The sequence below is a fragment of the Lycium barbarum genome, chromosome 5 (assembly GCF_019175385.1).
Source record: "Lycium barbarum isolate Lr01 chromosome 5, ASM1917538v2, whole genome shotgun sequence".
NCBI lineage: Eukaryota > Viridiplantae > Streptophyta > Magnoliopsida > Solanales > Solanaceae > Lycium > Lycium barbarum.
In genome coordinates, this window is record NC_083341.1 from 119,600,019 (window position 1) to 119,613,360 (window position 13,342).

A 13,342-nucleotide genomic window follows, 5' to 3' on the forward strand; every position below is an offset into this window, starting at 1 on the left:
AACTCCTTGATTATTTGGGAATTTGGGAAAGTACCCTTAATGAAAGTTGTAGTATGTATAAATACCTTTCTAACGATATAAGGACCAAGCCAATTAGAGATCGGAGCAAGGCGATATGATCTTCTCAATATGGCTAATAGTAAGGCACTTAAAATTCGATAGAATCGGCTAAATTTTCGATACGTCTATCTTCCAGTCCAATTCGGTGAAAATCCGTTGGGAATTTGAGGAAGCTTAAAACATGAAAGTTGTAGCCCTTTGAAATATCTTTCCAACGGTATATTGTGGAGCCCAAACAGAGCTATGTACAAGAAGTTATGTCCATTTTACCGAACACTGTGCAGAACCGACACCCGTCGCTCTTTCAGGCGCGTGGGGCAACGATACACAGGTGACGACTCAGATATTTAGGAGCACGTATCAGCTACTGGTGAGCCCCAAATTCCTTCGGAGCGTTGTCAGCTATCCAGTCATTTCAGTTTATAGACAGCTTTATTATTCAGTGCTCTCATAGGCTTCATAGACACGGTTCAGACAGTCAGATATTTATTATGTTAGCCTTGATGGCAGTTGTTCAGTCGTTTTGGTTTAGCCATGTTGGCTACTTTTAGATATATTTCAGATTTTCTATGTATTTCCGCATTATGATTTCAGTCAGACCTTTAGTATATCAGCATGTGTTTAGTTGTTTCCACATTCAGTTATGTTTTGATATCACATGTTGATTCAGTCAGCCAGTTGGTTCACTTGGTCACATGCAGTCAGGCACCGGGTGCCGTGTTACGTCCAGGCCCAGGTTCGGGGCGTGACACGGATGAAGGGAGCTTACCAATCGGCTGAACTCTGATGCTCGCTACTGAAGCGTTGTCTCTGGCTACCTGTCAGGACCTGTGGGAATGAACACATCGTTACTGGCAAAAGGGATGTCAGTACGAAATAATGTACCGAGTATGTAAGGCAACTGAATAACTGGAACTAAAACTAAAACTGATAAACGAAATAAACTGAAACCAAGGATACTCTAAAGGTAAACTTATCTGCTCTGACTCATCTTTTACATAATATAGTAATCTAGCTAGCCGGCATATATAGGGCTCGGTGTATCTCTCTGACTAATAAGTCAGGCATATCTTTCTGACTCATAGGCCCGGCATAACTCTTCAGCTAATATGCTGGGTATATCTCTTCGATTCATAGGTCGGGCATAACTCTCCAGCTAATATGCTGGGTATATCTCTCTGACTCATAGGCTGAGCATAACTCTCTGGCTAATGTGGTGGCGTATCTCTCCGACTCATAGGTCGGGCATATCTGTATGTACAATGGTGGTGCTATGTAACTTGTAACCTTATCTCTTCTACTCTTTCTACTGACTTATAACAAAACATAAAATAAATAACGGTTCCCGATAAGGGAGGAATATAGTATAACTGAGCATAATACAGTGATGGAAACTCTGTGAACAACTCTTACTCGTTACCTTCTGTTTATATGACCTTCTGTTGTCGAACTCAATAGCATATCTGTTTATAACTATGTTATTACTCTTTTAGCCGTATGGCAAGAGTATATACTGAATGAGAACTCCCGACAAGGGATAACTATAATATAACTGAGACGTGATAATCATGGCGAGGAACTCTATAGCCAATTCTTTGAAATTTCGATTATGAAAACATGCCAAACAAGGAAAAGGGTATAGCTATTACATACCTCTTGTCAAGTGCTCGCCTATGACAACGTACTCGGCTTGAATAGCGCTTCAACCTTATAATAATCTGTCCAATAATCACGTTGAACTCAACTCGTCACATCTTAATCTACAATGATAATGATGCTATCGTTAAGCTACGAAAGATACAAATATCGTACAATGAACGATAAGCTTATTTTATATTAAAATGAGCAACATCTCCCCTGATTTTACTACTTTCCTCATGCCTGCAATAGGCATAATAATGGCTATAACCAGCCATGTAACACCCCAAATTTTTTATGAAATATTATATACGTTATTTTACTAATTATGTAAAGCATATGTTGTTAAACATTCTTACCCTTTCTTTATATTTGTGTTCTTGTGTTATTTAAAAGATGTTTTATTTAAAGTATTAATGTTCCCTTATTTAATTCACAAGTATATTTGTAGTTAGTTCTTTAGACTTTGGAAATTTTCTTAGTTTAGTAACTTGTGAAAAATTATTCTAACCTTAGTGAGATAGAGAGAGTTTGGTAAGGGCAAAATTGAGAATGACTAACAAAATATCTTGTATGGAGGTTAGTATATTATTTAACAATCTTATAGTTATCCTCTACACTTTATAGATAAGATTGGATATTATATATGTTGAAAGTCCTTCCATCATAAACAATACTTATGGCAACCCTTTTCTCCCAAAATATCTCTCTTACTCCTCCTTCCAAACATCCATTGGAGTCTCTCCATACTTGTGGTATATATATACTCTTGTACAAGCTAAGGGAAATTGGCTAAGGAAGTCGACATATTTACTTGATCGTTGCTTTGGGGATTTATAACTTCTTGATGTTTGTTTGAGCTTTAAAAGCACTAAAGCTCCAAGGTTTGCACCTAAACTTGAACTTTTCTTTCAATTATTTTGTTTGAGATATTGTGAGAAGCTGAATTTTGGTGAAATCGTATCGACTTTAAATTGTTGTTATATTAATTTTGTTGCTACTTTAATAGTTTACCTGCTTTGTTGGTTGAGAAAGAATATCTTGAGACACTTCAATATGATAACGTTATCATTGAGGGTGTAATTTGGTAATTGAGTTATGAGTATGTTAAAATTACATTGGTGTTATGTGAAGTATTTTTGTAAGACGACTTCATTCGCCCACATATACGCATTGCTTAAGCATTATCGCATTCTTCTCGAGACATTGTCCTTCTTGTGATAGTGACCTTGTCACTTATAATGACATACCTCATGGTATTGTTCGGATCTTGCCCATCTTGACTTTGGATTTACATTTCATCTTGCGATGGACTTTTGTCCATTTTCGATAATGAGTGGAAAGCTACTTTCAACATGGATCATGATTCTCTTGATTATTAGGTGACGACCCTTCTTGATTTAGGATTCGGTCCTTCTTGTTATTTGATTATGCTTGATGTGATGGCATGATGTATGTGTTGGACAAAATTAACTAATTGAATGACTTTCTCGAATTAGCTTGGGAAGCTTTCTTGACACTAGAGATATGAATATTGGTATTTGGAACGACTACTTGGGTTGATATTTGATTCTCTTGAATATCGTGTATAGCTTACTTTGATAAATCTATTCCTTGAATTTAGTTCTTGGACTCATTTTTGATACGTAGCTCACTATTAAATTAACTAATTGGTGGACCCTTTTGAATTAGCTTTGGAAAGCTTCTTGACATTTGAGATATTGAATATTGATATATTGAACTATTTTATTATTCGATATCTGATTCTCTTGAAATAATGTACCTTCGTTAAGTACTTGATGATGATTTTGATATGCTCCTTTCTAGAATTTATTTTGTACTCCTTACATAGCATACTTTTTCATATGAAATGTTAGTTAAGTTTATGTGCCACTAAGCTTTATGCTTAGCGATAGTTTGTTACTATCGTAGATGATGTTCCGTGAGAGACTCGAGGATGGCCATTTGAAGTAGACTATTTGGAAGCTTAGATCAAGATCACATTTGCATAAGCATGTTCATTTTGTATACTTTTGGGGACTTACATGTGATCCATGTGACACACTTAGATATGCACTTTTGAATGAAATTTGGGTCATGATGCTAATATTTTGTAACTTGGTTTTGATGAATGACTTGACTATTTTGGGAGTGTCCATGCCTAAGTCTTGTAATATTTTAAATTCAGTACTTGTGTTGAACTTCGGAAAATTAACTAGTTTGTATTTGAGATTGGGAGTTGAATTTCATGCATGGTATGAGCCTTGGATGTTGTAGCATGAAAAATATTTCTCTACTAAGTGTTTGATGAATTCTAAAGTGTTGATTTAACTCAAAGTAGGTGTTGTCCATTTCTTTTTTAGGAGAGTTTTTTTTTAGATCTTGCTATGTTGAGATGTTATATTTTGAAACTTGTTCACATGGGCCTATTTCCGCTACCACATGATAAAATCATTATTTTAAATTTGTTTCTTCTAAATTTTGTAGTACACTTGAATTACATATATATTTATTATTTTGTTCTATTCGTGAACATGTTGTCAAATAAATTTTATCCTTAAATTTAGTTATTAGTCTATTTTACAAAATAGTCTCGGGGCGAATATTTAAATTAGTGAGTATGGATTAATTTCGTTAAGTAGCATCCTCCATAGGAGTTGCTACAAGCCAACAATTTAATAACAAAATAATGAGCGACAAGCTCAATTTTCATATTACTAAAAACACGTTTCCAACTTCTCTTTTCTTTCAAACCGAGAAACACAACCAACAATACATAAATAAGCTCTTCCACGTGTAAACCAGCCATGAATTCAACTTAGAAATAAGCTCACAACAGCTCAACAATGGCGCAACAAATGAGCAGCAAGCTCGGTTTTACGACTAATAAAGCTACACTTTCAAACCCTTACTTCTTTCTTATACAGGTCCACAACTTTAACAACAACATACTCACGTTCTCTTATCAATTCCAACCATAAAGTGCTGTAAATACACCTTCAAAACAGTCCAGCAAGTCACTATAACTCAAACATGATTTTTCAATCAATATCTCACAAGTTCTAACTTTCACAACTTAGAAAAGACTTATAGAAGCTCAAACATAGGAAGAAGAGGTAAAATCTTACCTTAAAATAGCATGGACAACCCAAATCCAATTTTACTTCACATTGAAGAAACCCTGAATCAACTACAATAAGAGAACTCAAGTTCTACAAGCACCACAGGGTTCTCGATGTAAGATTTACGTAAATCTATCCTTTGATTTACTCAAATACATATGAAAGATGAGAAATATTACCTCAACCAGCAAGTTTGATTTACTCAAATACATATGAAAGATGAGAAATATTACCTCAACCAGCAAGAGCAAGCCTATTCTCAAGCTTACTTCAACTTGAAGGAACTTCCATCTTCAACACAACAAGAAGAAGCTAAGTTCTACTAGCACCACGGGATTCCCGACATTTGATTTAGCTCTTGGATCTTGTGGGAACTGTTGGAGAGGTTTTTAGGAGTGTATAGGAAGTGAAAATGACTTAAAATGAAGCTCCCACCGATTTATTCACTTGGTGAAAAGTTCCACCGCCTTAGTGGGTCCTAAGGGAGCTGCTTCGCAACATTTTCTTAAAACGTACATAACCTTTTGTACAAACTCTGATTGACAAACAGTTTGTTGTGTTAGGAATTAGATTTGATGAACTTGAATTTAGATACGTTATGTATTCCATAACTACTTATACACTAGAAGATATAACCCCAGAAAGTTGGGTCAAAATCCTGTCCAGAATTCTGCTTAATTTTCCTTGAGTTTCGACGAACTTAATTTCCTTGATTCGTTTAGCCCCGAATGCTTAAGAGACTTACTTAACACTTGTTTTAAAACCATTGATGTCCATATAAGGGTTCCCAACCTTTCCGATTTTCGTTACTTTACTTACGACGCATACTAGCGCGAAAATATGAGATGTAACAGGATTGCCGCACATTTGACACATGACATGATTTTATTGGCTCATTTATTTGATTTGCGTTGCCACATCATTTGACACGTGGCATGTAACTGGGCAATAGGCTCATCTTTTGGAATCCAACTAAATGGACTAACCCAACTAAAATTAGGCTTAGTTTAAATCTCTGTGTTGAAATAAAATAATTAATTCAAATATATTAGCTCACAATATTTAGTGGACTAATATGTTTTATATTTAAAATATAATCTAAATATTTTATGAGTTTACATTCAATAAAATTTATATGATTACAGAAAATGTAAAACAGGCAAAAAAAAGTTCTTTTTTCCTCGAAAAAGAGTAAAAAATGACCTTTAACATACTAGTCTTAAATTTTTAACTTCATCATTTAAAAAAAATATGTATATACATTTCTTGACCTTTATATTTCGTCTTCTTGATATTATTCCTTATTATTTATGTGAGATGTATGTGTCTAAAATTAATACATTTTTATTCTTACCCAAAGGTATTTGATTTTATGACTTCTTTAGCATTTTTTGTGTTTCATTTAAATCATTATTTTTTTTTTCTAAATTTCTCTAAGCATACTTTTATCATTTTATGAATTTATTATCATTATTTAAATATTTTTTTATAATTATCTCCAATTTTTTCACATAAATCCATCTTTTTTTTTTTCTTATTATAAAAGAGTGGGTAGACGATGATCTCATGCTCAAACCCACTTTCTATTTTTCGAAGATTGGGTTGAGACGATGGGATGCCCAAACCTACTCTTCTACAGTAGTTAAAATAAAAAATAAAAAATTAAGGGCAGGGGGCCATTGAAATTGAAATCCAATAGTGGATAAAGACAAATTGAAGCCATTTTGGAAAGAAGACATTTGGGTCATCATAGAACGTTTGTGATAAAGCCTTCATCGGACAAGCAGAGAAGTACGAAATACTCCTAACAAAGAAATGGATATGAGTGTGGAGAATTCGGAAATAAACATGGAACTTATCTTTCAAACAGAACAAACTCGATTGAATGCTGAAACAAACTACTCCACTAATCCCAATGACGCTCAGGTTTGTCTCCCTTTTTCTCAATTATAGCTTATATTGTCTGTCCAATAACAGTTAAATATTACTAATATAATCAAGATAGGGATGGGGTGGGCGTGGAGATGGGGTTGTGGGTAGGGGGTGTGAGAGGGTCGCGGTGATCACTTATGAAACTTGTTTTTTCTATTGAGTCATTTTCTTCATTTTTAAGTTACTTTTTTTCTACCGAACATGAGAAAATTGCAAGATATTTTCCAAAAAATGTTTTCCTTTATACATACCAAACACACCCTTAGATTCGATATAAATGTAAAAAAGAAAAAGGGGTTAAATCGTATAGAATGAATATCTTTAAAATTGTTAGCAAGGATTCATAACAAGAGTAAAGAAAAATTTAATGGAAAGACCAAGTGAATGTTAAAACATAATTTGCTAAAACAGAATGATGAATCATAACTTTAAATTTACCTTGTACGAATCGAGGAAACAAAAATAAAAGAAAAGACCAAGGAAACGTTAAAACATAATTCGCTACAATGAAATGGTGGATCATTACTTTACGATACATATAAGTATAAGTTTCTTAATTGTTTCTTGAGTTAAGAGTAATTTGGAAACAGCCTCTCTACCCCTCAAAAGGTAGGGGTAAGGTCTGCGTACATCCTCGACAGACTCCACTTGTGGGATTACACTGTGTATGTTGTTGTCGTAGTTAAGAGTAATTAAAGTTGGTGCGTATACCAGGTGGAGGTAATATATTTTGTCTATAATCTGCAAGTGTTCTTTCTTTCTTTCATTACAATCTAAAAATTACTATCTAAGAGGACTAAAGATTGCTTTAAAAATCTGTATGTTTTATCTTAGTTGTTCTGCTATGGGTTTATGTGCCTTTTATGTGGAAGGAGGAAATGAGAAGCCTTTTTTGGGATTTTTTAGTTTCTAATTTCATCCGTTCGTCAATTTATATTACTGACTTGTCCAACTTGATTTCTGCTGAAATTTGCAGAATTTAACACAATGGGGTATGGCATTGCTCCAGCTATCACAATATGGAACCCTGCAGGACTCAAAGAAAATGGTTAAAGGTAACATTAGCCATTTTCCATGATATTATTTCCCCAAAGTTGTACCGATTAAAGCTGCTTGGTCAATTATGTTCAAGAATCACAACCCCAAAAGTAAATGTCGAAATCATATAAGTAAATATTGAATGGCTCATCCTTCCTTTGAGTGCTAAGAAACTGAAGCCTTACATGCGTAACACTATGAAAACAATGCAGCTTCCTTTTGTCACTTTTGTCTATCCATATTATCTAAGAAACTTGTAATATGGACGCGGTAGCACACTAGCTGTAATTTATACATGATTCTAATTTTTCAGGTTGATGTGATCGTGAAAATTTTGTTAGTGTGTCTTGATAGACATGTGAATGTTTTAAATGTTAATCATGTGAGTATGGATGTCGTGCAGAACCTTCAAATTTTCTCTCATGAGCACTGAGAGCTTCAAGTTCATTACATGATTCATTGATAAATGATTATGAAGTACAACAAACTTAACTGTTTTCCATCTTAAAGAGGCTATTTCAAAGCTAGAGGAGGCTGTAAAGATTGATTCACAAAAACACGAAGCATTATGGCATCTTGGAAAAGCACACAGTGCTGAAGCATTTTTGGCGTCTGACCCCATTGAGGCACAGAGTAACTTTGAGAAGGCAGACCTGTATTTTCAAAAAGCATTAGATGAGGTAAACTTTTTTATTTTGAGAAAGTATTACCCGAGGTAGATTCCTCTCCCCTTGCCACCCCAAAAAATGCTTGAAGGGAAATGACAATAATCTTTGATGGTGTCATTTTATCTTCAGGATCCTGAGAATGAGATGTACCACAAATCCTTGGAGGCCAACACTCAGGTATATAATGTCAATTAGCTTGTCCAAGATTATCAGAAAAGAAAAAGCATATTAGATTGTCATTCTTCTCCTTATCTTGACATACAACTAATGGATTGTGGAGACCAGTTTAACTGTACAGGCAGGCAACAATTCGGATGCTTTGTTTGATCAAGTGCACAATTGTATGCTGTGCTTTTTCGAAGTGTTAGCGCTCATGCTTTTAAACATTGTTTGTCTCAGTCTGATTATCAAATCAAATTAGTCATTCCTCAATCTTATACTAGTGGAGTCGGTTATTATGAATCTGCTGTGATTATGCTGCTCTATTCGTGCTGATGTCTTTCCAAGATTAAATAGCTTGTCTTTGAAGATTAATTACGGATTTTCACTTTTTTTTTTTTTAAAGAGGTAGATTGCGGATTCTATAAAACTAGAGGTTCTCTAGATCTCACACTTGTGCCTACGCAAACATACAAGTTTCTAACTAAACTGAAAGAACTTTTAGCAAATGCTGGATCTAATATAAGCATAACTACATGTCAACCTTTTTCAACTAGTTGGTACCATCTATATGGCTCCTTTGCTCGTATTGTATTCTATTCTTAGCTAAGTCCAAATATATTCTGAGAGATTATAGTTTTTTTTAATAACTTTACTCGTAATATTAGGTAAACCTCATCGTGTTTTAACAGCTTCAATCATCATCATGTTTTATCCACTATGTGTGCTACTTGCACGCTCTACCGGATGTGATCATTAGGTCTTGCTTGAATGCATTACGAAAATGCAACTGCATAGTTTTTATTGGCAAGGCAAGGACACATTAAGTAAGAAGAGAAGTTCTGTCTTCATATGATAACATTCATTGAAACAAAATGAAAACCATCATTGGTTCATTCTGTTCCTTTAATTTCTCTAGGGGTTCACTGTGCACATGTTTGTTAAGGATGCTAACTTGAGATACAAACATAATGATTTATTTGATTGGAAATTCTGTTACCTGCTAATGCCCGTCATGTGTACATGCATCTGTTTGGCATGTAAAACGGGAATTGATAGGTACATACAATTAAGCATCGCCGGAGCATAGGGGCTTCAGTTTTATATCTACATCTGAAACTGTAAAACCAACAGCAAATTTTAGATGAGAGAATTGGCTAATGCTCTATGTTTGATCCAGAATAGCTTTTATCATCCTGATTTTTTTCAAATTTTTGATGGTGTCTGTACACTTGTTGGAGAGAGGTATTTTATGTAAACATAATTGGAGGATCGCAAATGTAAATTGGGAAGGATGCCTATTTACTAAATTTTTTTTTTTTTTTATCAATTTTAATGAATGATGCGATCAATTTTTTACCCATAAAAATATGATGTAAGGAGCTTATAGATTATTAATTCTTTCTTCTTTTACTTAACCAATTGGCGGAACTCCTTTTCTTTAACCTGGAGGGGAGAATGTAGGATAATGATTAGATGGATTCCATTGGTTTTAAATTATTGGGATGTCAATATCTTTAGGAATAGTTTAGCATATGTTGGTCTATGCAAATTATGCTAACTTTTCAATATTTCTCTGTTCTTTAGCTTCCCTAGTTTTGCTTGTCTCATTGGTTCTCACGGATGACAAAACTTCTGCCATGCCATTACTTTTTAGGCAACACTATTGCACATGCAACTCCAACAAGGGAAAGTTCAGCAGGCTTTTGGAGGATCTTCAACTTCTTTAAACGCAAAGGTTGAATATACTTCTTTAAAACATCATTCTTACATGATATCTTTCAAAAGATATTTCTAGTTGGAGAACTGATTCATAAACTGCTGCTTCATCTTCTGTAAGATTTACTCGATATTTTATGGGGTTCAAAAGTTTGCATCGAAAGCATCAGATAGAATTTTACTTTGTGTTCTATTAGAAGTTACAGAATAACTTCTTTCCTCTTAGTTTAAGTAAGGGTCAGCTGGACCTGCACGATTTACAAATCAGGGAAGCAAACCCTTCACGAAGAACAGTTTAGGCATCATTAGGAACTCTGTTATACTAGCGGAACCTCTCTTCAGTACATGAGGCTGTTTTGTCCAAATATTTGTGCTTGTTTTACGGACTCCTCCTCATATAGCTTTTTATGTCAAATGAAAGTTATGAAACCCTTCTACCCTGAAAAGAAGATAGGTATTCTGTAATAAGTAATATCTGGCTGGAATCACTGATTATAGATACACAAAGCTCTTGCCTGCTTCATGAACCCTATAAAAAGTTTTAGATTCTTTCCTTAAATCTGTAGGTCCAGCAAAGGTTAAATCTTTCTACATTTCCGGTTGGATAACCTACTTGTTCGTTTACTGGGTTCATTCACGAAATCTTAAAGAAGCTCTACCAAGGATTATAAGCATTTGGTATCTCCAGGTTTTGAGTTTATAGGGAGAAACTTCACATTTTCACATTTTCTTCCACTCGCCCTTCACTTTTAACAAAATAAGTGTTCTTTTACCGTACTGCTGTTAGTGCTACTTTTGTTGGACAGTCGTAGCTTTTCTACTATTAGTGCCACATTTTATCCTAGTTAGGAAATATGCAATCATCTGATTGTTAGTATTTCTTTTCTGGTTATTCTGTGTTAGAGCTCTGTTATAAAGGCAAACCATGATCTCATGTATGATGTCTTTGGATGGGTACTTCTTGGTGCTGGAATTGTAGCATGGCTGGGAATGGCAAAATCTCAGGCCCATCCATCTCCCCCAAGATGAGCAAAATAAGATCAATTCTGGCTGCCTTCGTGGAAGTTCCTGCTATGGACAAGATTCTTTCTGAGAGTTGGGATGTAAAATTACACCGCTGGATCACCTAGAAGACTCACTCGATCGATTTACACTTGCCTCTTTTTGTACTTGGGTAATCAGCCACAAGATATATGACTTCCTCTGTTAAAGCATTATTAGCTTTTCTGCTTTTAATTAATTTTGGTGGTCATAGACCATTTAACTGTTGGTTTTCACTTATAACGATTGATTGTATGCCTTCGTGCAGATTTAGACCATGAATCTGCTATAGTATCTCCTGATACTTGTGGTTATTCTGCTTACAGTGAAGCTTCATTATCGTTAGATGAACAAATCAGTAGATGAACAATATGTTTCTGTATTTTTAAAACTTTAACATTTATTTGATCTGAATCATCTATTATGACATGTAGATGAATAAACCCCCAATCCTATTCTGTTTCATCTCTCTTGTTTATGGCGTCCGCATCTAACAGCAATGCCTGATTGCATGTTTTCTGCACATACTTTCTACTATGTGCTATTTATATATGTATGTCTAATAATCTATTAATTGTTGATTACTGCTGTGTTCTATAATCTTCATGCCTTCACATCAGTCCTTTATCATTTGTAGTTCCTAAGGTTTATTCCACCTACCATTAGTATTTGTACTTTTTCCTTATTTACATCCTACTTGTAGATATGAAAATTCCTGCCTGTCCAATTCACGAGAGATATATCAAATGACTGTTTCTTTAAACCTGTTATAAACTGAGGTCGAATGTCAATTTTGGAAATTCAGATGGACAAACATAGAGAATGTTACCCACATATACAATCAGAAAGAAATGGCCAACTGGAAATTGGTGGTGAAGTTGTTTCTTTTTTCTTTTCTTTTCTCCCGGTTCGTGGGAGGTGTAGAGATTAATTCGGAATCTAGAGCTAGTGAGTTTAGAATGAGTGTGACCTTATTTAAGGTTTTTTTTTTTTTTTTTTTCATCATATGAAAATATAGTAGGAGCTGGAAGTGATGTCGGGGTGACTGAGTATCCAATTTAGCTTCCAAGGTTTTCTTATATTGTTTTATGGAAACAAGTACAAGAAATTGTCATTGTCCACCTGAAGAAACTTTGCTTCATTGCTTCACAGCTATCAGAGTGCATATATATTCATATTGTACTTACAAGGCTAAGAGGAATATATATTCCCTATTCAGTTAAGGTCCAGTAGGGCATATCTGTTAAAGTATTAGTTAAATGCTAGTAGTAGGGGTGTACATGAACCGGGTTGGTTCGGATTTTTTAAAGACCAAACCAAACCAATTGCATCGGGTTTTTAAATCTATACACCAAACCAAACCAACAAAAGTCGGGTTTTTCAATCTCGAGTTTTTTCGGGTTTCTCAGTTTTTTCGGGTTGCTCGGGTTTTTCGGGTTTTTCCCGGTAAAGTCTTCATACAAAATATATAACTTGTACTTCAAATATTTCTTTAGTCCTAGTAAGATACGACTATCTAATTAAGATATTTATTAAGAAAATAACACAACGTGATGAGAGATGACATTGTACTAAAATATTCAATAAAAAAAATTAATGAAATTGCATAAAATAAAATTTTCATAATCTAAAAGTACTAAGTCATGCTACAATAAATACAACTAATTTATAAGGCATGTAGAAAATGATCATAATCTTAGGGGTCGTTTGGTTCAAAAATAAATTACGCTGGGATAAGTTATGCTGGGATTAATTACGTTGGGATAAGTTATGTTGAGATTAGTTATTTTGGAGTTATTTTTTATTGACTGTTTGGTATGTTGGACTAAAAGTATTATACATTGGATAATTTCTAAAAAGAAGAGGTTTCTTCCTTAGCCCGGGATAACTTATTCCACCGTGTGTCAGGTATAAGTTATCCCAGCACTATTTTTACTCCTGGGATAACTTATCCCATGATTACTA

At 34.4% G+C, this 13,342-nt stretch overlaps 1 protein-coding gene and 1 long non-coding RNA gene across 3 annotated transcripts; one reads left to right on the forward strand and one right to left on the reverse strand.

The window, feature by feature from the left end:
• Positions 1-292: 292 nt before the first annotated feature.
• LOC132641274 (uncharacterized) lies at positions 293-5,342 on the reverse strand. Its single transcript, XR_009582791.1, has 3 exons — positions 5,054-5,342; positions 1,714-1,820; positions 293-888 (listed from the first exon to the last, which is right to left on the reverse strand). It is a non-coding gene; the product is annotated as an uncharacterized LOC132641274 (long non-coding RNA).
• Positions 5,343-6,396: 1,054 nt separating this feature from the next.
• LOC132641275 (mitochondrial import receptor subunit TOM20-like) lies at positions 6,397-11,806 on the forward strand. 2 transcript variants are annotated; one of them, XM_060358200.1, is made up of 6 exons: positions 6,397-6,746; positions 7,729-7,807; positions 8,301-8,470; positions 8,588-8,635; positions 10,275-10,355; positions 11,240-11,806. In XM_060358200.1, the coding sequence occupies exons 1-6, from the start codon at positions 6,636-6,638 to the stop codon at positions 11,363-11,365; spliced, it is 615 nt and encodes a 204-aa protein (XP_060214183.1). In that variant the 5' UTR covers positions 6,397-6,635; the 3' UTR covers positions 11,366-11,806. The 2 variants fall into 2 exon arrangements, with proteins under 2 accessions (XP_060214183.1, XP_060214184.1); XM_060358201.1 differs by having other exon boundaries at positions 11,316-11,806.
• Positions 11,807-13,342: the final 1,536 nt, after the last annotated feature.